Below are 25,402 nucleotides of genomic sequence, written 5' to 3'. Positions count from 1 at the left end.
TGGTCATAATATGCAGATCTGTATTAACACTCATGAGAATGAAGAACAAATAAAGTGAATGTTAAACATTGCCTCTAAATTTGGTTCAATAACTGCCTTGGCTTATGTTTGAACACAGTTTTGAGTTGATCTCACTCAGAGACGTCGTTCCGTCTCGGAACGGAAAACTACAAATGTCTCGAATGACGTACAGTCCTAAAAGAACTGGACTTCATGGCGCCACACTCACCTCTCAGGGGTGAATGGAGTCCATTTCTGGTGATAGACGGCTGTTCTCCTGAACAGAGGAACAGAGAGAAACGTCTTCATTCACTCGTTTACAGAGGTGGCAGTAATGAAGCATTCATATCAGGCATTCATTATTTTATTTCAGCGCTTCTTTTTCAAACAACTTTCTACTGAACGCCGCTGTACGCCAAATGATGGCGAGGAACCCGCAGAGCGGCGGGCGGTTGTGGGAACCGGCGGCAGAACGACCTGGAAGGGCTCGATCTTCGCCGGTAACCTGGGTGCATCTTCTCTACAGCAGATCCGGCCTCACGGGAGGAAACCGGCTCCACATCTGACACACTGCTCAGGTGTAAATACTCACCATGTGGTTGTGGTTGTCATCCTGTGTGTGCTCCCCTTCCTCCTCCTCCTCCTCCTCTTCCTCCTCTTCCTCCTGCGCCTCCTCCTCCCCGTCTGCTGCCGCCGCCACCTCCTCCTCCTCCTCTTCCTCCTCCACTTCGCTGTTCTGTCGCTGCTCTTCGTCGTCTCCGAGGTCCGAACTGGACTCGTCCTGCCACGCCTCTTCGCTCTTACAGTCCTCTGCTTTGATCAGATCTGCACCAACAGCCGAGGAAACAAATATAAAAAAGTTCATTTAAACTATTTCTGCGAGGAAAATTAGGAAAACTAAGACTGAAGTAGCAGAAGGTTTTTTTACTTTTTACAGTAATTATGCAGAGAAAAGCCGGACAGATGTCAGAGGATGACTGAACTGAACCGCACGCCTGTCTGACAGAATCTGACCTGCTGGTGTGATTTCCATTTTCCGTTCTGCTTTGATATATGCAGTGTGTGTGTGTGTGTGTGTGTGTGTGTGTGTGTGTGTGTGTGTTTTATTCATGTGAATTTAGACATGTAAGTTTGTTCGATAGTTCTAATGTATTCTTTTTGCACGCACAACAGCAGTGTTTCAGAAAAGTTGTTTCCCTGTTTTCACGGAGGAGTCAGAATGTTTTCCAGAAGTTGTGTTTTCAGAGGCTCTACTGTCTCGTGAATGAAAACCCAAAATGATGCAAAAGTTTGGAGTAAAGAGGACCTTCGATTCTACCGTTTACACACTGAAGAGTGAAACTCACAAGGTTAACCGTAAACTCAAGCCTCACAAGCCACACAACTTCAGATGACCTTTCTGTATGTTCAAAATTAAGCCCTTTTCTTTGTAAACTGTGTTCATCCATTTATTTATTTGATCACTTATTGATAGGACCTTAATTCTACGGACAAACCAAAAAAAAAAAGAAAAGTTGGATTCTCTACAATCAAATTTGATCTTCAACTCAAAAAACTGCACAAGCAACAAAAATTTGTGTGTGAGTGTGTGTGTGTGTGTCTGTGTGTGTGTGTGTGTGTGTGTGTCACCTGTGGCGGTGATGTGTGGGTCTTCTGTTATCTGCTCCAGTCGGCCCAGCAGAGCTTCGATGTTCGCTTTAATCTGAGTTAACTCTGACTTGATGGCCTGAAGCTCCGTGCCTCTCACTGCTGGCAGCGCACACACACACACACACAGACACACACACACACACACACACACAGGAAAAACAAGAGGAGCAGCTGAAACATGAAGAAGACTCTTTGTGACCCATTCTGATCCTGAACAGAAGTAAAATCACTTGAAATATAATTTCCCTGTGAAATGTGGGCGATTCACCCTAAACTGACCCAAAGGTTTATTTCTCAAATGACATGATGGAGACCAGTGTCTCAACATCACAGCTGACTTAAGTACTCACTTAGATAAATCCAGGCATTTGTTTTACAATATAATTAAAGTACAAATACAGTTTGGTGAAAAAAAATGACAAGAAAAGTTCAAGTTTTTAAACATGCTGAAAAGCCAATCTGAAAGTTGAAAGTAATAATATTTTGAGGATTATGTGAACATGTAGGGACATGCAAACACAACACACACATAGCAACTGTTGTTTACCGGTGTGGATTCAGCACCAGCAATGACAGTTATAAGTGTTTTCTGAATAAAGAAGCACATTCGAGTCAGTCTGTAGAATGAAAGGAGGAGAAAGCAGAGAGGACTGTCTTCAGATGGAGGGAACTTCTGTCAGAAAGACTCAAGTGAAGCACAGAAACCTGAAGAATCCACTTCAGTGGCATATTGGATGAAGCACTTCCTTATTGCTCCCTCTGCTGGTTAAACATTGAACTGTTTAAAAACAAAAGTGCCATAAAAATTCATGATAAGAAAAAGCGTTCACACCACCACTGCTCAGTGCTTCAGAAATATAACATGTTGAGTCTTGAGAATATAATCATGCATGCTAATCTCTGCCTGTTTTTTAAGATCATACATAAAGACGCGCCTCCACCACTGAAACTATTTATTTCTCTGTGCTCTGAGACATCAACACGGACCACAGGATCAGTGTCAAGGGGAGAATGTTGTATCCCACGACGAAAAACTACGTTTGCTAAATCATCTTTCTCTTGTGTAGCCACAGATCAGTGGAATAACCTCCCAACAGAAATAACAGCCTCACAAACAACAACGTCCTTCTCCTGTTTGGTAAAGAAAAGGATCCTATCAACTCAAGTTTGCACACGTGGTTAGATAAGGGTGGGATGGGGGGTATTTTATTGAATATTGTATGGGTGTGTGGGGGGTATTTTATACTATCAGGGTGTGTGTGTGTGTGTGTGTGTATGTGCATATGTGTGTGTTGTGTGTGCGCCTGTGTTTGCAGACAACTCTGCTCTGTCTACTCTTAAAGCTATCTATTCTAAATGTACCGGCCTCACTGTCACTATCTTTTTTACTGTTAGAAACTGATGTCTCATTGTTCATTTCATTTGTTTTTTCTGTTTGTTATTTTAATACATCAACCTGCCAAAGGGGCTACAGGCGAAAATTAGCAGTATGCTACAACCTGGTACAGGCATCTTTCCCTTTTTCTGAAGGATAATGTTTACATGTACACTGTCCCTTTTCAAAAATAAAAATAAACTAAACTAAACTTTAATTTCAATTCAATTCAACTTCAATTGTGAAAGAACCACATCTCAAGGCACTCTTACAGAGAGAAAACGAAAATTCATTTGAGCAGGTAGAGGAGACGGTGGAACCAGGGAGAAACCTGCAGAACCAGACAGAGGGGTGGAGGCGTTCTGTTGCATCGGTCGGGGTTTGGGAACAAGAGAGGGATGCAAACCTATCATCTCATCTCCGCTCTTCCCTGCTGTCCACACTGATCCCCCTCGAGCACAAACACTTGTTGAACAGTCTGAACTTTCCTCCTGGCCAGTAGCCAGACAGTAATCCCCTCACCGTGACCTCCCTGCCAGCGCCTCCACCTCCGAGCCGGGGACTTCAGACTAATTCTTCCATAATGGGAAAAAGGTCAGGGGGAGGTAAGGAAAATATCCGCTTATTTGGGGGTTTAGCGTTTTCGAGCCGACGAGCCAAAAAGACAGCAGCACCAAAGGAGGAGGTCAAAAGGTCACAGAGCACATCAGGAGTCGTCTGCTGAGGTTCATGAACGTCCCTGACACATTTCATAATACAGCACTCAGACGTCCTGCCACGGCAGCTCTGCTCTGCGCTCACCTTCTGCCTTTTATCTGCTTCAACCGGGACAGTAACAGATGTGTTCTTTAAAATAAAACAATTACAGAAACGCACAGATGCTGACAACACTCCTCAGCAGGATTCCTCCCCTCGCACGCAGTGCTTCGTCACAGCTTCGTCACAAAACAATGTTTCTTTTTCTTCTTGCCCGATTAGTGGAGTGCAGAGTTGACAGATTGTCCCAGCTGAACTGTGGATCTCTGCAGCTCCTCCAGAGTTACCACGATCCTCTGGAATACTTCTCTGATCAGTGCTCTTCTTGCCCGGCCTTCACTTTATGCAGACGGCCGTGTCTTGGCTGGTTTTGCAGGTGTGCCATGCTTTTAAAATTCAGGGATAATGGATTGTCAGATCTCCGTGGGATTTTCAAAGCTTGGAATATTTTCTTCTTACTTGGGAACCGTTTGCATGGGAAAGATTTCAAGCGAAAATGCTAAATTTTCATTCAGTTCTGGGTTTTGGTTTGCTCGAGAAAGGTGCTTGGCACCACTGAAAACTCTGTCTCCATGTAGACGAGCAAAAACTGCACTTTTGAGAAATGGTGTTTACGGCCATTGATTGATTGACCAAGTCGATAGTCTGTCCAAACAAATGTCTGTTTTCTCCCGCTGTTAATGTTTGAAGCAAACAGCAGCACAGACAGCGGCCCAACATGAAAACAACATTGTTTTCAGTATTTATGCTGTTTTCATGTAAACGGACATCATTTTTCAGAGCGTTGTTGTGTCAGCGTGAAGCTTCTCCTGAAAGGTAAAAATGATGCGTTTTCTCATCAAATCTTGTCGGGGCATTAACCTGATTTAAACTTCTCCACATCTTTCTCCCTGACCCGGCTGCTGTGTTCTTGGTCTTTATGCCGTTTGTTCACAAATGTTCTTCGATTTCACAGAACATCTGGATTCCCGCTGGGATCGGACTGCACACAGCTGGACTGTATCCACCGATCAGGTGACTTCTGAAGGCCATTGGCTGGCCTGGATTCTATTTCGGGGGATCAGAGTAAAGGGGAGGAATTTTTTTGCAAGCCACGCTTTTCAGTTGTTTCAGTTGTCGTTCAGTTGTTTTCTCGGGTGGTTAATGACATGTTCTCCACGAGGATTTCTCATCTGTACTGCAAACAAATTGGTTAAAAATAAATAAAAATCCTTATCTTCAATAAAAGTCACACCGAACTGACAGCATAACGAGTTGCCTTAGCTGAGACTTTGAACAGCAGTTTGTTGTCAGTGCAGAGAGAGACCATTGGTTGCCAGTTCTTCATCTGCTGCAGATCTGTGAAAAGCTTTCTGTTGTGGCTCAAAGGAAACAGTTTTTTGGTGGAACTGTCAGATGACCATCAGTACCTGGAGCCTTGCCACTGCTGAGGCTCTTCAGGACAGTGTGAAGCTCCTCAGCCGTGGTCAGGACAGTGGGCAGACCCTCAAAGGAAGACGGGGCCATCTCTGATCCGTGTTTGAAAATTCTGAGCATGTCGGAATATCTGTGGATGTCTGCAGTAGCTGCCCAGCGTCAAATCTCTGTTTCTGTGCTCAAGCCAAAATAGCCATGAGAGGGATCATCCATCTGTACTGTTCTGGAAACAGAAAGCAAAGCAGAGAACCTCGGGCAGAAAAACCCAACAGATCTGAGCGAGCAGACTGTGCTAAGTCCTGCAGCGCTGCTCTCTCTGTCTCTGAAGCCTTCAGACATCTTGTCTCTTGCCACATTGTGATTGTACTGCAGACACAAATGTTTGATTTTAGCCTCTCCAAAGGTCTACCGATGTTTTAAAGACCTGTGGCCAAACGTCTTCCTGTAACACTCTTAATCTCTTCAGCCAAACACAAAGTTGAACCTCTAAACGATCTGAGATCAGCTCTGCTCCAGCTCAGACTTGGATCTTTCGTACCTTCACCTGATATTGCTTTATGTTGATCTCTGTTTTTTTCCATTTGGTTCTCTTCAGGTCCGACAGCCCGAGGTTCTGCTCCAGAGGCAGTTAAAGATTTCTCCTCTACGTTTTCTGGACAGGATCACACAAGGAGCTGCTCAGCTCCACACCCAAAGCCTGTCATGGCCTCAGAAGTCGTCCAGCTTCATCTAAAGGCCAGGTTTGACTCATCATCACTCTTTTGGAGAACCATGTGTTTTTTTCTGTTACAACATGCTTCACATGTTTTTCCAGACGGGAATCATTTTTAACTGTCAATTCAGCATTTTGGACATCTGCTCAGTTGTCTCAGCTGTTTTAGCCACGCTAGTTAGCCACATTCAGGCGAACGGGGCATCATTTATCCAGAGACACTGGGATCCCACCTGGTCTGCTGCAAGGACCTCCCAGGATCTGCTTCCACTTAAAGGTGCTGTAGGCAGGATTGTGCATCTCCGCCATCTTGCTTAGGGTTACCTAAGCAAGATGTCGATTTGACCCATCTAAGATGGCAATTTGAAACCCAGCACAGCCAATCCTGTCCTGTTTTCTCTGACATCACGCCCTTACACAAGTTAAGCCCCTCCCACAAGAACGTGCGACGAACGCCCCTCGACCAATCACGGTTGGAGCCTCATGGGCTCTTCTGATTGGTCAAAGATACCTGGAGCTGTGAGATTCCTTTTCAGCTCAGAACAGAGACAGATGGAAACGCTGCGCCCTCGCAGTAGTGCAATTATGCTACACTCCTAAAGGATTATCAATGGATACTGTAACATTTAAGCCAAAGAAAACACAGAAAAATTAGCATTGACTAGCAAAATCCTGCCTACAGCACCTTTAAGTTTGTTGTAAAGGTTTTCAGGAAGTTAATGGAATATGTTGAGTCTCAGGAGAGAAGCCAGTCCTCAGGAAGGTTCTACTTAGGCCCTGTTTATCAGTGAATAGAGTTAAGTGAAAATGCTAAATTGTGGTTGTGTTTTGGGTCTGTTTACACGGTAACAGTGGTTGGAAGCACCAAGCTTCTCAAGGTGGAACTTTTTGAGAATGTACTGATTGGAAAAAAAGCAACTCTCAGTCGAAGACGCTCTACTGGTCGTCATGATTTTAATTTTTCTTTAAATATTCCCGAGGATAATTACTGCCCTCCTGTTTTAAGCTCGCCCTTCGAACAGCAAAAATAACTGACTTCAAACAGGCAAGACTCGATTTTATACAATGAAGAACTAGGAAAAAAAAAGAGCTGTTAACTTGACACGATGAGGCGAAACAACAAGACGAAGAAAATAACTCAAATGTTTATCCCAAATTTGATTTTTCTCATCAAAGCCATTTGAAATGCTAATTTGACCGGCGACACAGAAAAAAACTCAAATCAGTGACATGAAAAGTGCTTTGTGAGCTCTGCACAGAGCAAGGAACAGAAACGTTGATGCAGCTCAGTGGAGACAAAAAGAGCGCCGTCGGCAGAGAGGAGGTTCAGGTCGGAGTCAAATGTGAGGGAAGCTGACGGGGCGTCGGCGTCTCTCCTCACATCCACCAGCTGAACACAATTCAGATTGAATGTTTAATGAGCAGAAAGCAGAAATGAAGTGACAGCAGCACCGTGATGCTTGAACCTTTTACTGACATGTAAACACACGGCGTGAAAGACAGATGAAGGCGAGCGAGCGAGAGGCAGGAATCAGCTCCATCAAAAAGGAGAAAATAGAAAAGAGGAGCTCAGAGAGGGGAAAGCTGGTGATCTGAACCAGGCGCACGATCGCAAAGATATGATTAAGATGAAAGCTCACTCAAAAGATTCATTTTTTTGTCTATTCTCCACAGAAACCTTGACTCCAACTGCATTTTAACAAAACCTGTTTTTAACCTGAGAACTTGTTTACATGCCGAGTCTTAATCTGATCATCTGGTTATTCAAGTGATCATGAAAAAGAGAATCTTGCTGTCTGTTCTGGAACATAATGACAGATTTTCAGAGAGTGGAATGGAATGGAGTTGAAGAGACATGAATTATGTGCAAAAATAATGCATGAATAATTTGAATTACTATTAAAACTTCATGGTTGTCATGTTAGAGGCTAACAACAGCGATGATTTTCATTTAACTTCCTGTTTTGCAGCAGCTTTGTGTGATGGGACCTCTCATTTGTCAGAAACTCTCGGTTCCCTTCGCAGCTCGTGCACTCAGGTCAGCACCTCGCTGCTGATGACTGTGAAACAGCAAGGCTTCCTGCTCCGCTCCCATTTCCTCACACAAAGACGCTAATATGCGACTTTTCACGGGTCGCATCTTCACAAAGTTCACCAAACACAAAGTCCGAGACAGGAAGCAGGTCTGCTGGTAAAGTCGTGGCTAAAATGGCCTCACGGTGTAAACAAACAGCGCCTAACAGTCACATCTGGGTTTCTTCCCTTCTCTCTGCTCAGAGGCTTCAGCGCGCCCGACCATGGCTGCAGCTCCATCAGTGCAGTTTTGACCATCTCTCTCGGCACGCCGGGTGAAAAACACTGTATCGAGTGATGCTCAATGTTTGGAGTCAACGTATCTATGTCAAAATATTTAAGTTCATTAAGTTTTCATTTAAAAAAAAAAAGCAAGTCAACAATAGAAATGAATATGACATACAATTAGAAAAATAAAAAAACATGTTTTTCTTGACTTTTATGTTGAAATACATAAAAGATGTAGTTCAGGTTCAAATAAAAAAAAAAAAACATGCAGCAGCTTTAAGTTTCATTTAAAAGTGATGCATTCAGTAAACTCAAAACTCTGTGTCAGAACGAAATGTGACACGGTTGTCGAAAAGAGACGAGTCTTCACTTTTTACTCGAGGGGCCACAAATAGCTCAAATTCACCTTTAAGTGAGGAAAACAGCACCATAATAACCTCTAAATTTAAACTTTAAAGTTTTTCTGTGTTGTGATGCAGTGAATATATCACGAACAAGGTTAGATTAATGCAAAAGCCAACAGTAATTAGAACTGGAAATGACAGCAATCTCGACATAAAGATGGTTTTAATGAAACCCTCCGATGCAAAACACAAGGAAATGTTCAAAAAAGTCCTCCATCTGTTGCATTATGGGTGTTTTGATGAACTGACAGCATGGCTCTGAGGCTTGTTCAGTAGCTTCACTGACATCTCAGCTGGGCTCTCAGTGTCTACTCTTAAGAAATTTGTAGAAAAATCGGTGTTTTATCAGGAATTTTGACCGTTTGCACTTCTGTTCGGGGGGAAGGACAGAAGCCTCATGTGGGTAGGTTTTGGTCCATGGGCCTTATGTTTGACTCCCCAGGTCTGAAAAGCTTAAAGTCCAGGTCATAAAAAAAACAAAAACAAAACAAAAACTATAAACAGACAAACACAGAAAGTAAGAAAATTATCTTTTTCCTTCTAATCTAACTACAAGGATATTTTCTGTTCAAATTTGTTTCCAATCTTTAAATCATCCACATATGGATCTCTGCTGCTCATCCCACACATGCACATTAAACACAAAACAAACCCATTTCTGATGCCAAATCAACCCTTGCTGTTTTTATTTTAGAATCATTTAGTGGCTGGTGTGAAGCAGGAACTCACATCTCGGCTTGTTGCCGTTGCTGGTGGGGAGGACGGAGGCGTTGCGCGTCAGCAGTTTGACCGGCAGGGATTTGACGCGTCGTACGAGCGGCACCGCCACCCGCGGGCGCTTGACCGGCACCACCCGAGGCACCGGGGACACCCGGCCACGGTACTCAAACAACCTGAGGAGGAAGACGAGGAGGAGGAGGAGGAGGAGGAGGAGGAGGAGGAAGAGGTTCAGGAAGGGAAACAGAGGAGGGAGGGGTTAAAGAGGTCAAGAAAACAAGGATCTATGCAAACAGTAGATCTATGTGAATTTCAGGAGCACCACATCGCTGTTTGGAATAAATTCTGACCGATGTAACTCCTTCTGACAGCTGACCCATCAGGACCCGGCGAAATATGAAAGCACTTCTGTCTCTCGAGAGCCGCGTGTATCTACTTTAAAGAGCCATAAGAAGCATAATGAGCTGCAGAACAAAAGGACACAGCCGGAGTCACGCTGCATCCAGTCCCGCATATAATGACACCTGCACCCTTGGTTTGCATGCAGCATGAAGGAATCGGGAGGAATCAACGGTCTGCGCCACATCTGCTGCTGGAAGAGCAACGATGCATCGTGTGGGTGGAGGAACCACACCCAGTCGGTCAGGTCAGCTCTTCAGTGTTGTGTAACTTCATTTAAAATCTAATCCCGACCAAATGAAGAAAATCAAGTCAGCGTTTTGCAGAACAATGGAGAGGAATATGGTTGACAAGAACACAGATGGTCACTTTTCCTTTTATGTTTTCAAAAGACATCATTAAACATGAAGATCAGAACTAATACATTTTTACATATACTTAGTGAATTTTAATGAAACTGAATTTAAAAATGAAACCTGTCAAGTACCAGTCCTCCAGAGTACTTGTTTAAAAAAAAAAAAAGGTTTTCATATAAAATAAGAGGATGTTCAGAACAATGTTGCTAAAGTTTGGGTGAAAACATAAGAACTCCTGCAAGGTTTTGAAAATGCTGTGAATTCACACACGTCACAGCGATGTAGTGAACATGCTGGGCCACTAGTAGGTGCTGTTTGTTGTTTTAATGAAATCGTATCCAGAGAACAATAAGCTATGATCAATAATGCTGAGTACAGGGATACCAGTGGGGTCTAAAGCCTCCGTTTCCACAGAAATAGCTGCGGTGTTTTCTTAATGTGCTACATTTTCAGCGGATCCGATTCGAGTGTTTCACCTGAACTGCTTTCTGCATCCTGATGGAAACGAGGACTCACAGTCCAGATCGTCTCAGCCATGAACCTGTGAGCCAGCGGGCCGGATCAGATTAAACTGATTCGATCCGTCTCCGGGTTGAAAGGGATCCAGGGGTCCAGGTGTCGACAGGTGTGGTCTGATCGCTTCACCACTACCAGCTGGGATGCGGTGCGGCGCTGCTCGGTCACGGCTCCACGGAGCACAAAGGTTGGAAAATCTGGATTTCCTAATGTCTTCCTGTGTGGATACGGTTCCTGCCGGACCACTGAGATCAGGATCTGTTTTGATGGACCATATCATGCACTGTAAAATAATGTTAGCATGAAACGGGCAATATGTTAATCGAGGGCAAGAGTCTGTGACCCGCGGCTCTCTGGAGCTTTTACCAGAACACGTGTGGACCAGGGGCTGTTCTGTGAGCGGGATCTCAACTCGCAGCTCCAGATGACGCATCTCATGATAGCCGCACTGCTAAGCTGTGTTCGCTTCGTTCTGAAGGTGGAGGATGTTTTGCGACACCGCTCGAGGTCTCTCTTTGGTTTTCTTTGTGAGAGTAAACTGGGCTGAACTCCAGGCTGGCATCATGGATACCAAAAAGCTTCAGTTGAGAATTCATCCTTTCATAAAATATGGAGGATCTTTCTTTGATTTAAGCATCCTGCCATCGCTGACCTCTCTCTGGCCTCACCACCTCTCGAGACAGCAACTCACCGACTCCACTCTACTGTTAATAAAAACCACAGCGAAACTTAAAAGGAAGGCTACAGATTTATATCAAAAGCTTCATCACATCTAAATCAGCTGGGGTCGCACAGATGGTCATAAAAGTCGAGTCAGAGGTCTGGGAATCACTGCTGCACATGGAGAGCTGCTCTGCCTCAATGCTGACAAACCAAACGCACAATCGTAGCACAATTACACAAACCTGCGGTCTTCAGATTGAACTTGAAGACACAAAGACGAATCAGATGAAATCAGGTCGGCGGGTTCATCAGAGAGTCCAACAGATGGGCTTCACTGTTTTCAACATTTACAGGCTCAAAATGCAGAAATAAGGCCAGGGTGAAGTAAATGAGAGGTTTGATCTGCCGCCCAGCTGGTCAACATGTTTCCAGGAGACAGAATGTGTTCATCCACTGACCTCCAGATCAGAAAAACAACGGCAGCCATTACTGAGGCCAGCATGGTAGGAACCAGGTAGCTAGCTTAGACAGCAGCATCACGAACATCTCAGCTCAGGTCTCAGTGTGGCGACATATCCACTACTCATGAAATTTGTAAAAAAAAAAAAAAAAAATCAATGATTTCTTTGAACTTTTTTAAAATACGTCTGGTGGTTTGGCCGGATCAGAGCCTCTTGTGGGCCACATGTGGCCCATGGGCCTCATGTTCGGCATCCGTGATCTAGATCATCACAAAATGTGAATGAAATCAAAGCTTCAAAAGTCAAAACAATCGCAAATTTGAAAATTAATGGGCTTTAGAAGCTCCAACCAGCACATGCAGTTCCAGGAAGAGGTGAAGAGTGTCATGTTGAACCCGGAGGGCGAGCCATGTGTTCAGACGACGCCCGCCATCATTGCTCATTCTTTGCTCTGGGTTGAACGACACATGATTCACAGAGGTTGGAGGACATGGCTGCGCTTCGTCTCCACTGCATTAAGCTGTGTTACATCCACACAGACAGAGCCTGATGGCTTCTGACAGGAGTCAAAAGATGCTTGAGGAGAATCAATTTCCCTGCTGTGAGCGAGAGCTGCCCTCCTCTGTGAAACACAAAACCCCTTCACCACAAAAGTTTCCAAACCTCTGGATGCAATGACACGGCGCAACCCCGGAATGTTTTATTATTTTCTTCTCAGGGTAATTTTGCAGATCCTCCGCTCAGATCAGAGACAGACAGCCGTTCGACAGGCTCACAGATACATCTGAGACCTTCTCATGCCTGCATGAACACATGTCAAAACATTTCCATATCCTCTAAGTGTGTGTGTGTGTGTGTGTGTGTGTGTGTGTTAAACCATGCCAATTCAGAGTCAATGTGGAGGTTCAGTTTCAAAGCTCGCAGCTTTCACAACAATCTCTTTAGACACGACTGGCTGAGGCCAAAGAGGAACCATGACGACAGACGCATCTCTTTCTACATTTCACCATCGAAACACTCATGGATGTGATGAGAACGTTCCCTCGGTGCTGTTGGTAAGCGTTAGCACACAGGGGTTAATGGAAATAAAGAGGTTTCTTCAACACATGTCAAAGAAATTAAATTAAGGATATTTAGTTGCTGAATTACAGTTTAAGAGGAATCGATGGAAAAGTTGTAGAGCTGCTGTCTCTCTGTCCTGCTCTCCAATGTGACTCATCTGGTCTCTCACTTGTTCGCCCTCTTCATCAATCTCCATCCGACCTGACGGCTGCTTCAGGTTCAAAGCTTATTTCCACAGAATCGCTGCTCCGAAATGCTTCCTTCAGACTACTTCAGCTCAGGTGGGAGATCTGGCGGTCGGCCCCCGTTCACACAACTTTCTCAAGTGAAAACACAAAACTTTCGCTGCTTTTCGCGTGACTTTTTACGATGGAGTTGGAGTCATGCTGAAACCTCACAAACACACAAAACATGTTTGGCTCACACAACGATTGACCGACAAACTCGGTGTGGTTTGAAAATACGAAACATCGTTCGCAAACATCTTGTGTGGCAAACGAGACACGTACCTATCAAATAAATCCGTTCTGTCAGGAACAAATACATGTTTTAAACATTTCTTCAATAATGAAAAAAAAAATCCTTCAAGTACAAACCGAAATATTGCAAGAACAAAAACAGAACAAGTCGACGCCTTGAACAAAGATTTTTGGGGGGAAAAAAAAATCATGCTGTGGAATTACATTGAATCATCAGCGCCACCTGCTGCTTTGGAGTTGAAATGAAAAGACATTTCTTGGGAAGTTTAATGTCATAAGTCGAATCTGCAGCCTGGAAAATCAGAGCCAAAAGTGACGTGAGAGTGTTTCCTAGATGTAGAATTTTTTTGCAGGAGAAGGATTTTTTTTGGAATTGAAGAAATACGTTTAAAACATGTATTTTTTTTCTGAGACAATCTATTCATTCGATCGTCTTATTTGCTAAACAAAAAGCATTATTTTGTGAATGATGTTCTGTATTTACAAACCAAACACTGACAACACAACGACACACTGAGTTTATTTGTGAATCGCTGTGTGTGAGTCACACATGTTTTGTGTGTTTTTGAGGTTTTGGCCTGATTTTAAGTTCACACTTTACATGTCAACAGACAGAGCACAGTTAGTTTGTTTTTTTACTTTTTTTATTTTAAATATGCCTTCCAAGGTGCAACTATTTGAAAACGTTCCAGCTCTGTCACTGAAAGTGAAACTTTCGGAAACCATCCGGGCTCCGTCTGGTGTGTGAATGTGTGTGTGAATGGTTGAATGTGATTTCAGCTCTGCTGCAGCAGCGTAAAAAGCGTTATATGAGTGTAACATTTCCCGTCTGTGTGTCGACCAGGGCTCTGAAACCTTCAAGACCTAAAGAGCCATTTTTGGGATTTTACATTAAGTCCAGCTGTTCTGGAGCCACAAAACATATTAAACCTTCACAATGAGGCGAATGCAGCTTACTAAGGTTCATACTGTATATTATTTTGATGCACTTACAAAAACTGTCTTTTGAAGCATTTCTGAAGTTTAAACTACAGTTCAGAATAGTGAACATTTTATTTTATATTTCCCCTGACGTTTTGAACCTCATTTTAACAGTTCTCTTCTCTTTTAAAGCTTTTTTTTATTAATCATTTTGAAAGGTTTGTGCTTTAACCTCTTTTTAAGCAGCTCTGCTTGCTTTTTTCCAACCACATTAAAGATATTCAATCATTTTTCCATTTCTTGTGATTTTATCTATTTTTTTCCAATTTCATTTGTTTCCCTTTGAATCCCTGTTGAACCAAAATGACTAATTATTCTAAATAGTGATAATAGTAATAAAAATAAGTTCAATATTTAGCATATTCCATTCAATATTTCTCACCAACACTAAATTATGATCCAAACTTTCCCTTCAGGTCACATGATTTTGTCTGCGTCACAAACGGCATTCCACTGTAAAAACACACACAGCCTCGTCTGCGTGGTATTTCAAAAGCACTGAGCGATATTCACATGAACCCCAAAGAGCGTCAGACGCTGCTCCTGCCTGCCGGAGACTCATCAACATGTTAAAACAGAAAACAACCCCATCTGCCGACAGGCAGAAACAGAAGAGTTCAAGAGTTCAAAGCGGCTTTTCTCTCCTTACCTGTCGTAGAAGTCTTCTCTGTAGTAATCGTAGTCGAACTCATAGCTGCTGTGGGAGAAGAGCAAAAGAGTGAGTGGTTGGATAAAGAACTCACCGCTCGCTTTAATTTAAGATGTTTGGGCTTTTCAGGCAGTTTATAGCTACACAGAAGAATTCAAGATTAAAATGTATCATTTGAGGATAAAAAAGCTGCGTAAAAGGGAAAAAGAAAACTCTGCTTTATGAAATCTTGAGAGAAACACGACACATGATTGAGAATGAAGCTGATTGAATGTTTTAAATATCTATCAGCACGCGTGGAAACTGTGGCTGAAGGTTAAAGATGAATGAGTTGCGGCGTTTTCCCCTCCGGAAGCTTCAATTCTCATCTTTTATGACAGGAAATCACCATTAAAACAGATTAGGTAGAGAATAAAAGGAACATTTAATGAGAGTCCAATTTAATTATTATTAATTTAATTAAATTAAAAACAGTACCAGGAAAAACAATCACAGAGCTTCTTCCTACAGTCGTTCTGTTTCTGCAGAAATCCCTGGAAATAACTGAATGAAATGAAGCCACGTATTTGGAAATAAAGATTACAGAATACATGACAGGGTGAGGGGGAAGATTTTTCAAGATTCTGCAATAATTTTACTATATTTAGAGATTTTATTTTATTTTTTAATGTAGGTCCTTAAATAATATGGAATTTTGTAGTTTGTTTTTCCCTTCCCAGCAGACTTTCTACATATAAAAATCATTTATTGGCCTTTTTTTTCCCTCTAATTCAAATGGCCCTAAAGAGTAAAAAATAAAAAATAAAAAAAACAGACATTGAAAAGTTGGAATTGTAAATCTTTAATGAGAAAAACACCTGGATGTAAATCTTCTGCTGCTGCATGTGATCTGTAGGTTAACTCGGGTTAACAGCCTGAGTTTCTCTCTCAGTGCTTCAGAGTTTTATTTCCATTCGATGAGTTTTGTGTGATTTACTGGAGGATAAATCCCTCCGCTCGCTGGTTTTTCATTGGCGTCTTTCCACCTGGGATGTGTAGACGGGGCCCACGTATGCATAAATCTAAAAGATTTGTAACTCCTTCTGTTCCCTTTCATCGCTCTAATTTAACGTGATATTACAGGCGGCGTGGCGCGACTCCCTTCCCGCCTCCGGCAGCGATTCAAACAGTGGATTCATCAGAGGAGATCCTGCAGCAGGAACGTCGCTCCGGACGCCCGTGAACCTTTAACACGGCTGTAACTGTCGGACTGCATTTAACAGACGAAACGCCGAGACGCTCAAACTGGAAGCCTGGGACCTCCTGGGGCAGCTGTTGTTCATAAAACACCTCCAGGTCTCGGCCTCCGCTTCCTTCTGGGTGCTGTTAAGCAGTGTAGGTGGTTTTAGAGCTTCTGGCAATCTTCAATTAAAGTTGTGGAGCATTAAATCCCGCTCGAGTGCCCGTCTCTGCTTCTGCATTCAACATAATCACTTTCAAATGACTCTGCTCTCTTCTCAGGCATCTTTTCCTGATCCTGAACCCGGCGTGTGGAGACGGTTTGTACCTGTAGAGAGACGCCGCGGATCGCTTCAGGCCTTTGGGTCTGTTGGGCTTCGGCTCTCCTGCCATGTTGATATCTGGGAAAGGAAGCAAAACTCACATTTACCTTCATGTCAGAGGACAAAATGCACATCAGAGCAGGAGAGGACCGGGCGTGTGCTGCTGTGCGACTTCCACTAGAGGACGCTGTTGAGCTTTTAACCATCTTCAGCTAGTGAGCGACACATTATGGCCAAAAAAAAAGAAAAAGAGTCAAACATTCTCAGTAACATCAGGAAGGAGCAACACACCGAAATACAACGCATAAAGGAGACACAGGATGTGTGTTTGAGCTTCACTCGTCACGTTACACTGTCGTTTATAATGAACTGATTTACAACATGTCAAACACACAAAACAGACGCACAAAAGAAAAACATGTCTAGAGTGTGTGTGTGTGTGTGTGTGTACAGATACTTAAATACACACAGATCTAATTCAACATGTGCGAAAAGGGGAGGTGGAAGCATATAATGCCCTTGCAAATAAATCTATAGCCCATGTACACACACACAGAGACACACAGAGACACACAAATGATATGCACACACAAAGAAATACACAAACGGTACACCCCACCTATACACACGAGTACACGCACGCACGCACGCACGCACGCACGCACACAAAAACACTTGTAAAGACCCTCTCCCGCCGGCTGACATGTATGTCACACCGGGGTCATAACTGTTAAAGTGAGTCAGGGATTCAAAAGAGGACGAATGAATCACCACTCATGTTTTTCAGTAAAATAAATGCAGCTGGTTTTGTCTTTGGAAGCTGTTGCTGCTAAAAATAAACCTGATAGTTAATTAAGATGCAAACGAACACGGCTTTAATGTCTGGCAACATAGAAATCTGTGACGGGGCTCCAAGAGAAGACTGAAGAGAAGTGAAGGTTCAGGACGGATCCGACTGTTGAAACTATGGAGATTCAAGTGAAGATCCGTGAAAATTCGATTTAAAAATGAGTTTAAACACACATCATTTAAAAGGATGTAGAAAATTCTTTCTTGGAGGTCAGAAAAATGACTTTTTTTCATTTTGAGTCTCAGCACCGGTGTGCTACAATTTAATGTTTATTGAGAACCAGTTCCAGCTGGAATGGCTCAAATCTGAATGAAGTTGGGAAAACGGCGAGACGGATTGTCGAGGAAATCAAGAGTTTGATCACGAGCAGATGACAGTCAAAGTTGAAATGTGAGGTGAAGCTCAAACTGCTCAGTGTTTTACCAGAGAAAGTCATCTTCATAAAGAGAAGCAGTGGAAGAAATAAAAACTCAAACAGCCAAACAGCATCATTAGCACTGTTGTTGTGAAAGAGCTGATTCCTTCTTTGTGCTCCTGATGCCTGTTAAGGTTCTTCTGTCTCCAGCATTACGTGGGCGGTTAATAGCTGCTCGGTTAACTGAAAATTAAAACAAAAACACGCTGCAGAGCCATCCTCTGAATCCCTCCTGCAGTCTGCAGCATATCCCAGCATGCACCAGGGGATCGGCGAGGATCACCGCTGACAGCTGACCGGTTTATCACAGAACAACAAACAGAGGCAGGATCAGGTGGAGAAAACTCCTCCTCAGCAGACACACATCAGATATGAACCAGCGACGCTGAGACACTTGCAAATTGAGCAATCCGCCCAAAAAATCCAAAGCAAATACCCCGGAGCTTAAACCCCCCCGCCACCACCGCCGCCACCGCCACCACCGCCGCCTCGTGAAGGGTTTAAACCAGTGGAGGATGATCTCAGGCCGAAATGTGAGTCTCCCTCATGAATAATACACGAACCTGGCTGAGGCTGATGTGGCTGCAACAGGAAAAAGTCTTGATTTTAATGTGTGATGAAAGTGACGGCAGACTTCACGTCTTCATCAGCTGAGTGAGATTTAGATGTGCGGCTCACTTTTCCCTCTTTATTTCCCCTTTTCTGCAAAAACCCAGATTAAAACTGTTTATTAATTAGGTTTACAGATGGGAAAGCTCCATTTCTGACTTCACATTTTGAATATACTATTTAATTTGTACACAAATTTGGAAACACCATATTTCCCAGAATCGATCACACCTGGCTATACTCTAGAGTCCCCAATTATATATTTTTTTTTAATTTAGAATTAATAATTCAGTTGTGAAGGTTTTTGATTGGACAGTGGGTGAACTATGGACGTCTCCGTATGTAAACAAAGTCCAGCTCCAGCTTATTTTCTCTCTTTCTTCCTCAATAAACTTCGACACTGTACTTATAAAAGGTCTGTATTTTTATGTTTCCATCCATCCTCTTTTTTCAACATATCCATTTCTTTTGAGGCTCCATTCAATTGTCCTAAAAAAGAAGATTGATTCTAAAGGACAAGCGAACGAGAGAAGCACTGGAATTCACTGAAGGTGGAAAAAAGGTTTACATGATGGGGGATTATTTAACTCAGACTTAAAATCAGAGTAAACCAGCCACTTCATTAGAAATTAAGTTTAATTTGGAATCTCCTGGTCCTGGTTCCAGTCTGTTACGGCGACTCTTTCTTTCCCAAAATTTCAAAAAGCAAGTAAGAGTCACCCTTTGAGGAGGAGGTTTCAATTCTCGGAGATTTTCCAAATTTCAACAATTTATTTAGACAGAAAAAAAAAAAAAAATATAATTAAAAAAAAAAAAATATATAAAATATATATATATATATATATATATATATATATATATATATATATATACATATATATATATATATATATATATTTTTTTTTTTTTTGAGTTGTTGACTTTTGTCGTTGACTTTAATCTAAAGCAAAATGAAACAAAACAAGATCGGCAAGACTTGCGGCTGAAATCCTCAGTTTAAGTTGCAGGAGTTGAAAAACTGTCTCTGTCCTTCCTCATTCAGCAAAAAAAGCCACCTGAGCTTTTCTCCTGGTTACAGAGAGGAGAGGTACGAACAAATTGAATTTACTGCCTCAATTGGCTCCAAAACAACTGATGTATTGCTGTTGATGATTGATGTTTTGATTAAGTTTAAAGTGTTTAAGCATGGAGCCCTAATATGAGCTTAACTGTCAGTCAAATGCACTCAAGATTTCATCTTTTGGGGGACGTTCTTTAGAAATTCTACAAATCCGCTGAAATAAACAATCAAAAATCAAAATTTCGCACAACTTCTTGATCACCTATGTTATCATCAATTTATCCTGCTTGGGGATGAAACGAAGTTCCCAAATATGAAGTCCGCCTCTCAGTCTGATCACATGCAAAGATCAGTTCCGCTCCTGGAACTCCACTCCACCGTGGAACAAGTCTTCACCTACATTTTAGGATTTTCCTGACACTGACAGATTTTTTCCTTTTTAAATCATCATCATCAACAGTTCCGAACGCCGCCGTGACGAAGGACGTCGTTTCCATGCTGAACACTGTTGAACTCATTTGGAGAGGAGGGAGCGGTTAGCGGTTAGCATGTAAAGCAGCGGTGGTGCCTGCGGGGCTGCTGGTTCAGGACCTGGGCAGAGTCTGGCTCACTGACTCCAGGCCTTCACCGCTCCCGGCACAAACAGCCGTGCTAACGACACGTCGTTCATCTTAATCACATCATTCATCTCATCTCGCCGCTTCAGCCACTTCCTTTTACTTTTCTTCAGACTTCTGAGACTTTTCTTTATTTGATTCTTTTAAGCCGTATTACATTTCTTAATAATGCATCGTGAGGACGGCCGTTACGACTGTCTTTACTGTCACGTTCCATTTATTGTTCGACGAGGAGCCGCCGTGGAAACGGCAGGTCGAAAAGGTTAAAAGCACCTTAAAAAGTAACCTTTATATTATCCCAGTAAAACACAGAGCAGGAGGTTTCCTGGAGCGGAGCAGCAATTGAGAGAGATATATGAGGAGAGTGAAGACGTTAAACTGAACAAGGAAGAAAAATCAGTGCGCGCGCGCACACACACACACACACACACAGACACACACACACACAGCTGCAGAGAGGCGCAGAGCTTCAGCACTTAGCTGTCACGGCTTTATTCCACATCACAGACGCAGGCAGGCGGCCTTCTGGGAAATGTACCCCTGTATTACTCTCCGAGTGTGGAGGTGTGTGTTGACGAGAGTTGTTAGCAATTAACCTTTCAACCCGGAGCAAGCGCACGGAGATACGCCCAGACACACACACTTCATGAATGAGTGGAGCTCGGAGTGGTGTGTGTGTGTGTGTGTGTGTGTGTGTGTGTGTGTGTGTGTGTGTGTCTCGTGCTGAAGCTTTTAAAGCACAGAGCTGGCAGCTCTGCGGCGGAGCTCTTCACGGTGGCGGAGCTGACAGCACGTTGCTCCTCGCTCCGCCGGGGGGGGGGGGGTTGGGGGCGGCGCACGCACACACACACACACACACACACACACACACACACTCCGGCAGCTCTGAGGCAAACTTCCCCCCCACCCCGATGCTGCACTGCACTGTAGAGCGATGAAAGGCGGCAGACAGGCAGCTCATGTAAACACTGCAGAGAAATGTGACTTTTCTTTGAAAAGAGTTTGTAAAAGCTTTAAATTTTCAATCTTTTTCTGTTGCTGCTCTTAAGTTAAGGACCGAACTCCCACTGCGCTCCAGACAAGTTCCCTCACTGTCTATTCTTAAACCTCATCTTAAAACCCAGTTTTATTCTCTGGCTTTTAACACAGCATGAGACTCTCACTCTCTTCTGTTTTTACTCTTTATTTTATTTTCTTGTGCACTTTGTTTTTAGGTTTTTATGTCTATTCATGGACAGCACTTTGTTTCAGCTGGAGTTGTTAAAGTGCTGTATAAGTAAAATCGAGTTGAGTGTCCAGGAGCAGCGTTTCCATCGTCTACAGCCCGAGCATTTCCACGGAGAGCGAGTCGGAGCGTTTGAGAGACATTTTCAAAAAGTTTGATTTTCAGTGAGTCCTAGCACTGTTGTCGTGTAAACAGAAACACAAAAAGTAACGGAAACTTTGTTCAATAAAGGCCTAAAATTGCCATTAATGATAAACACGCCGCACTGGGACTCACCCAGCGTCTGTCCGGCCAGCACCCGGCCGTTCTCCCCGATGACGGCGCCGCGGGCGTGCCGCTCGCTGGCGTACTGGACGAAGGCGTAGCCCTTGTGCACGGAGCAGCCCAGCACGCGGCCGTACTTGGAGAAGATGCTCTCCACGTCCGACTTCTTCACCACCGCCGTGTTCAGGTTGCCGATGAACACGCGCGAGTTGATGGACTTGGGGTCTGTCTTGTTGGTGACGTTGCTGGTCATCACCTTCAGCGACATGCTGGAGAGACGGAAACGAGCCGCGGGCGGACGGGTGGAGAGGGAGGGAGAGACGAGCAGAGGCGGGAGTCTGCAGAGGAAGCATCACAGAAAGAGATCAGTTCAGACTTACATTACTGAAGAAAAACATTAAAGATCCAAACCATCTGAGAAAGAATATAAGTATGACTCAGAACAATGAAAATGGCAGATATCATGTTGAATGAACTGAAAAAAGGAGCTTCATGCCACCAATATCACTCACACTCGTTCAAAGACAAATAAAACCAGCTTCACTCAGATCCCTGCATTAAATACAGCGAAGATTTGCATTTTTAATGCTGATTTAAATTCATTTATTAGCGGGGAAGTGTTTAATTTAAACGGCTCATTAACATTTTAAGCCTGTGAATTAAAGAGTATTAGATTTGCTCCAGAAAGCAGGAACAGATTGATGATGTGCCGTTAACAGGAGGTCTGAGCTTTGCAAAAATAATTGAAAAAAAAAAAAAGAACATCTAAGAGAAATGCAGTTTTTGAACAGAGCCGAACATCTCGGTTTGTCCTGATCCGTCCGCCCAAACCTCCCACCTGCGAGTCGGTGTCTGTCTGACCTGTGCACTGCGAGCCCGCCTCTGAAACGCCACGCAAAGCAAGTTTGAAGGTGAGGAAATTACCAAAGTGTCCGGGCGCCGCTTGCTCTGACCCTGGCTTCCACTTTCAGGGCGACTCCAGATTACTTTCTTTATTCAGCAAACAAGTGCTCGATCATGAGACACACAGATTGCTCAGATCTTGGTCCACAAACTGAAGAAAGATATAAAAAAAAAGAGAGAGAGATTAAGACCCTGAGTGTCTTCATTAAAAACAGTGAAATGAATCAAAGGCCACAAACGAGATGTGTCAGCTCAGCAGCACAAGGTGAATCAACTGCATGGTTTCATGACTAACTGGAGAAACACTCGCAGAGCGGAGGACAGCTCAGTCCCACAAGTCCCTGAACTAAAACCTCATCTATTCTCTCAAACACACACAGGAGAGACGAAAATATCGCAAGTCAAACTTGAGCATTTTATACCTATCAAACAAAGAACAACCTTAACAGAATCAAACCAAAAGAAGTTGAGTGATCTGAAAACAACCTTGGTGCTCAGATATAAAAAAGACAAAGTGAGCCTGCGTGGCTTTATTGATGAGAAACGTGGAGGAAAAGAATGAGTTGTGAAAAAATTAGCGTAAATCTTTGAGGCTGATTCTGTTTAAAAAGGTCTGATGAGTCAAAGGAGTCAGTCTGGCAGAGACAAACATGAAGGAAGATGCGTCATCCAAACAGCTCAAGGTGAACGAGTTGGACAGTTTTATGACTCACAGCAACTCTTAGTCACAACCTGGAGGGAGTAAACAGATAATATTCCCACATTATCCTGAGGAAATCAACTCGTGCCACAAGTCAAACTCAAGGAACCAGAAATCGAACCAAGAAAACCTCAACGCGTGCATTCCTTCCTTCCTGTGCTGTACGAGAGCCGATCATTCACTCTTATCTAGTGACACAGAAACCTGAGACTGCTGTTGTAGAAAGTCCTCAATGTGTGAACTCAGAGATGAAGAGAGCAGAGAGGGAACACGTTCACATCCCATTTACGTTTTCGTCTCTGAATACTTTTTGACAACAGAACTTGCGGAAGACCTTGGTTGGTCCAGTCTGTTTCTGCGTAAATTGATTTAGCGAAGGAATATTGTACGAGTCAAGGCGTCAAAAGGACAACGTCTCAGCTTCAAATCCAGTCTTCACGACTATGAACAAACCCCGACATCCATGTGGGCCACAGTGTTCATGCTCATGTGTACACACACACACACACACACACACACACACACACACACACACACACACACACACACACTCAGATAAGAAGAATAATGCTCCCAATGACTGAAACGCCATCTTCAGCTCTTCTGACTAAAATAACCACACGTGACGGTTTTTTTTTTTTCATATCCAATCATTACCAAGAAAAAATCCTTAGTTGAAAGAGAAAGCAAAAGTCAAACAAACACGGAGAACAACCAACAAGTTTGCTGTGATCCGACGCGTCGACTCGCTGCAGACGTGTTCGTCACATGAGGAGAGTTCAATCAATCTCCGAGCGCCGCGGATCTGCATGTTCGCCGGGCTGCAGCCACGCAGCTAATGAGCGCCGGCTCAGAGGGAACTACAAAAGCCAGAGAAGCAGCGGCGGAAGGAGGAAAAGGAACAAGAAAATTAGATTAGAAATAATTTCAGAAATCAAGGGTGGCGAGAGAAAGCTGTGGGTGGAGGGCGAGAGGAAGAAAGGGAAGACAGAGTTAAAATGAGCAGCGCGTTAAAAGATGAGCGATCAAATCCAGGAAGCCGCAGGTGAGGCGGAGGAGGCGGGCATGTGTGGAACCTCCCAACATCTCAGCTCCTGTGTTTACTCCACAAGTCACAGCTGAACCACATTCAAATTGAAAACTAATCATATTAATGAAAAAAAAAGTCAAATGGATTAAATGATGTCCGTAGCCTGAAGTTAGAGGAGGCTGACTAACATTCGCATTCAGCTTCAATCCACAAACATTCTTCTGTGACCCGATAATTAAGAGCTAATCGTGACTCAAATTCCCCGGAGAGTGATCAGATGACACTGTAAAGGCCCGAAGAGGAGAAAATATCCCCGCGCAGTTTATCACAGCGCCAACACACTCACAGCCCGGGGCGACCCGGGAAGGACAATTAACCTCGAATGGATGTCTTTGGACTGTGGGAGGAAAGCCACACACACACACACACACACACACACGCACACACAGGGAGAACATACACTCCGGTTGAGAAGCTACGTAAATGCACCACTGAGAGATAAGACTAATTCATGTGTGGTTCTATTTGCTGCAGACGACCTCCCAATTGGTCCTCAGACCACAGTTTGGACACACTGTAAAAAAACACCTGTATACTGCAGGTTTCACCCACACACAGACTGATCAATGCATCTGGAATTAGGCAAAGTCTGAAGTAAAAACTCATTGTTTTCGTGTTTGTGTTTCTGGAGTTTTCCATTTCCTTTGCATATCGTCTGAGTTCAGAGGATGAAAGAGGCTTTATGGCTTTTTAATAACTACACGTATCACTACTCTGCATCGACAGGTTAGTACTTGTCTTTTGAAAAAGCAGATCGGTGCGTCGCTCTTTGGAATGACATCAAATGCAAGAAAATATCTGAAAGTGGAAAATTATCCATTTAACGAGAGAAAAAAAAAGCTCTTTTAAAGTCAAAGTTGCCAAAGATTTAATCTTCAACAACAACAACAACAGTAAGAGCCCCACCTGAGGGAGAAACGCTGTGAACCGGCTCTTTCTGTGTCAGTACCTCTGCAGTGCAGGTCGGGGTCACACTGAGGTCATGTTGCTTTGGCTGCAGGACTTCATTTAGTTCAGTTTCATCTGCAGAAAGAAACTGAAACCATGAAGCGGATCCAAAGAAGACGCATGTGGACGAGGTCAGGAAGTTAGCGCTTAGAAACCTGCAGAGTGTGTGTGTGTGTGTGTGTGTGTGTGTGTGTGTGTGTGTGTGTGTGTGTGCAATTCGATGATCTCTTGTCCTTTCTACTCGACCTTCCCGGTGACAGCCATCTTGAACCTGATTGGACGA

At 43.5% G+C, this 25,402-nt stretch overlaps 1 protein-coding gene across 1 annotated transcript; it reads right to left on the bottom strand.

Annotated features, from left to right (window-relative positions):
- Positions 1–232: 232 nt before the first annotated feature.
- Positions 233–21,785, bottom strand: raly (RALY heterogeneous nuclear ribonucleoprotein). Its single transcript, XM_030092057.1, has 8 exons — positions 21,491–21,785; positions 16,444–16,516; positions 14,898–14,945; positions 9,344–9,507; positions 1,630–1,746; positions 701–825; positions 593–634; positions 233–277 (listed from the first exon to the last, which is right to left on the bottom strand). Exons 1-8 carry the CDS (start codon positions 21,744–21,746, stop codon positions 233–235), a joined length of 870 nt encoding a protein of 289 aa, XP_029947917.1. The 5' UTR covers positions 21,747–21,785.
- Positions 21,786–25,402: the final 3,617 nt, after the last annotated feature.

Source organism: Salarias fasciatus, chromosome 5 (assembly GCF_902148845.1).
Source record: "Salarias fasciatus chromosome 5, fSalaFa1.1, whole genome shotgun sequence".
NCBI classification, from domain to species: Eukaryota; Metazoa; Chordata; class Actinopteri; order Blenniiformes; family Blenniidae; genus Salarias; species Salarias fasciatus.
Note: the sequence above shows the minus strand (reverse complement) of the source record. Positions and strands in the feature narration are given on the sequence as shown.

Bases quoted from the DNA above. Each gene is read 5' to 3' on its own strand.
- raly (XM_030092057.1), bottom strand. From the start codon at position 21,746: ATGTCGCTGAAGGTGATGACCAGCAACGTCACCAACAAGACAGACCCC. The intron at 14,946-16,443 runs GTACAAACCGTC...CTTCTCCCACAG, and splicing joins TCCGCGGCGTCTCTCTACAG to CAGCTATGAGTTCGACTACG. The intron at 635-700 runs GTGGCGGCGGCA...GAGGAGGAGGAG, and splicing joins AGGAAGAGGAGGAGGAGGAG to GAGGAAGGGGAGCACACACA.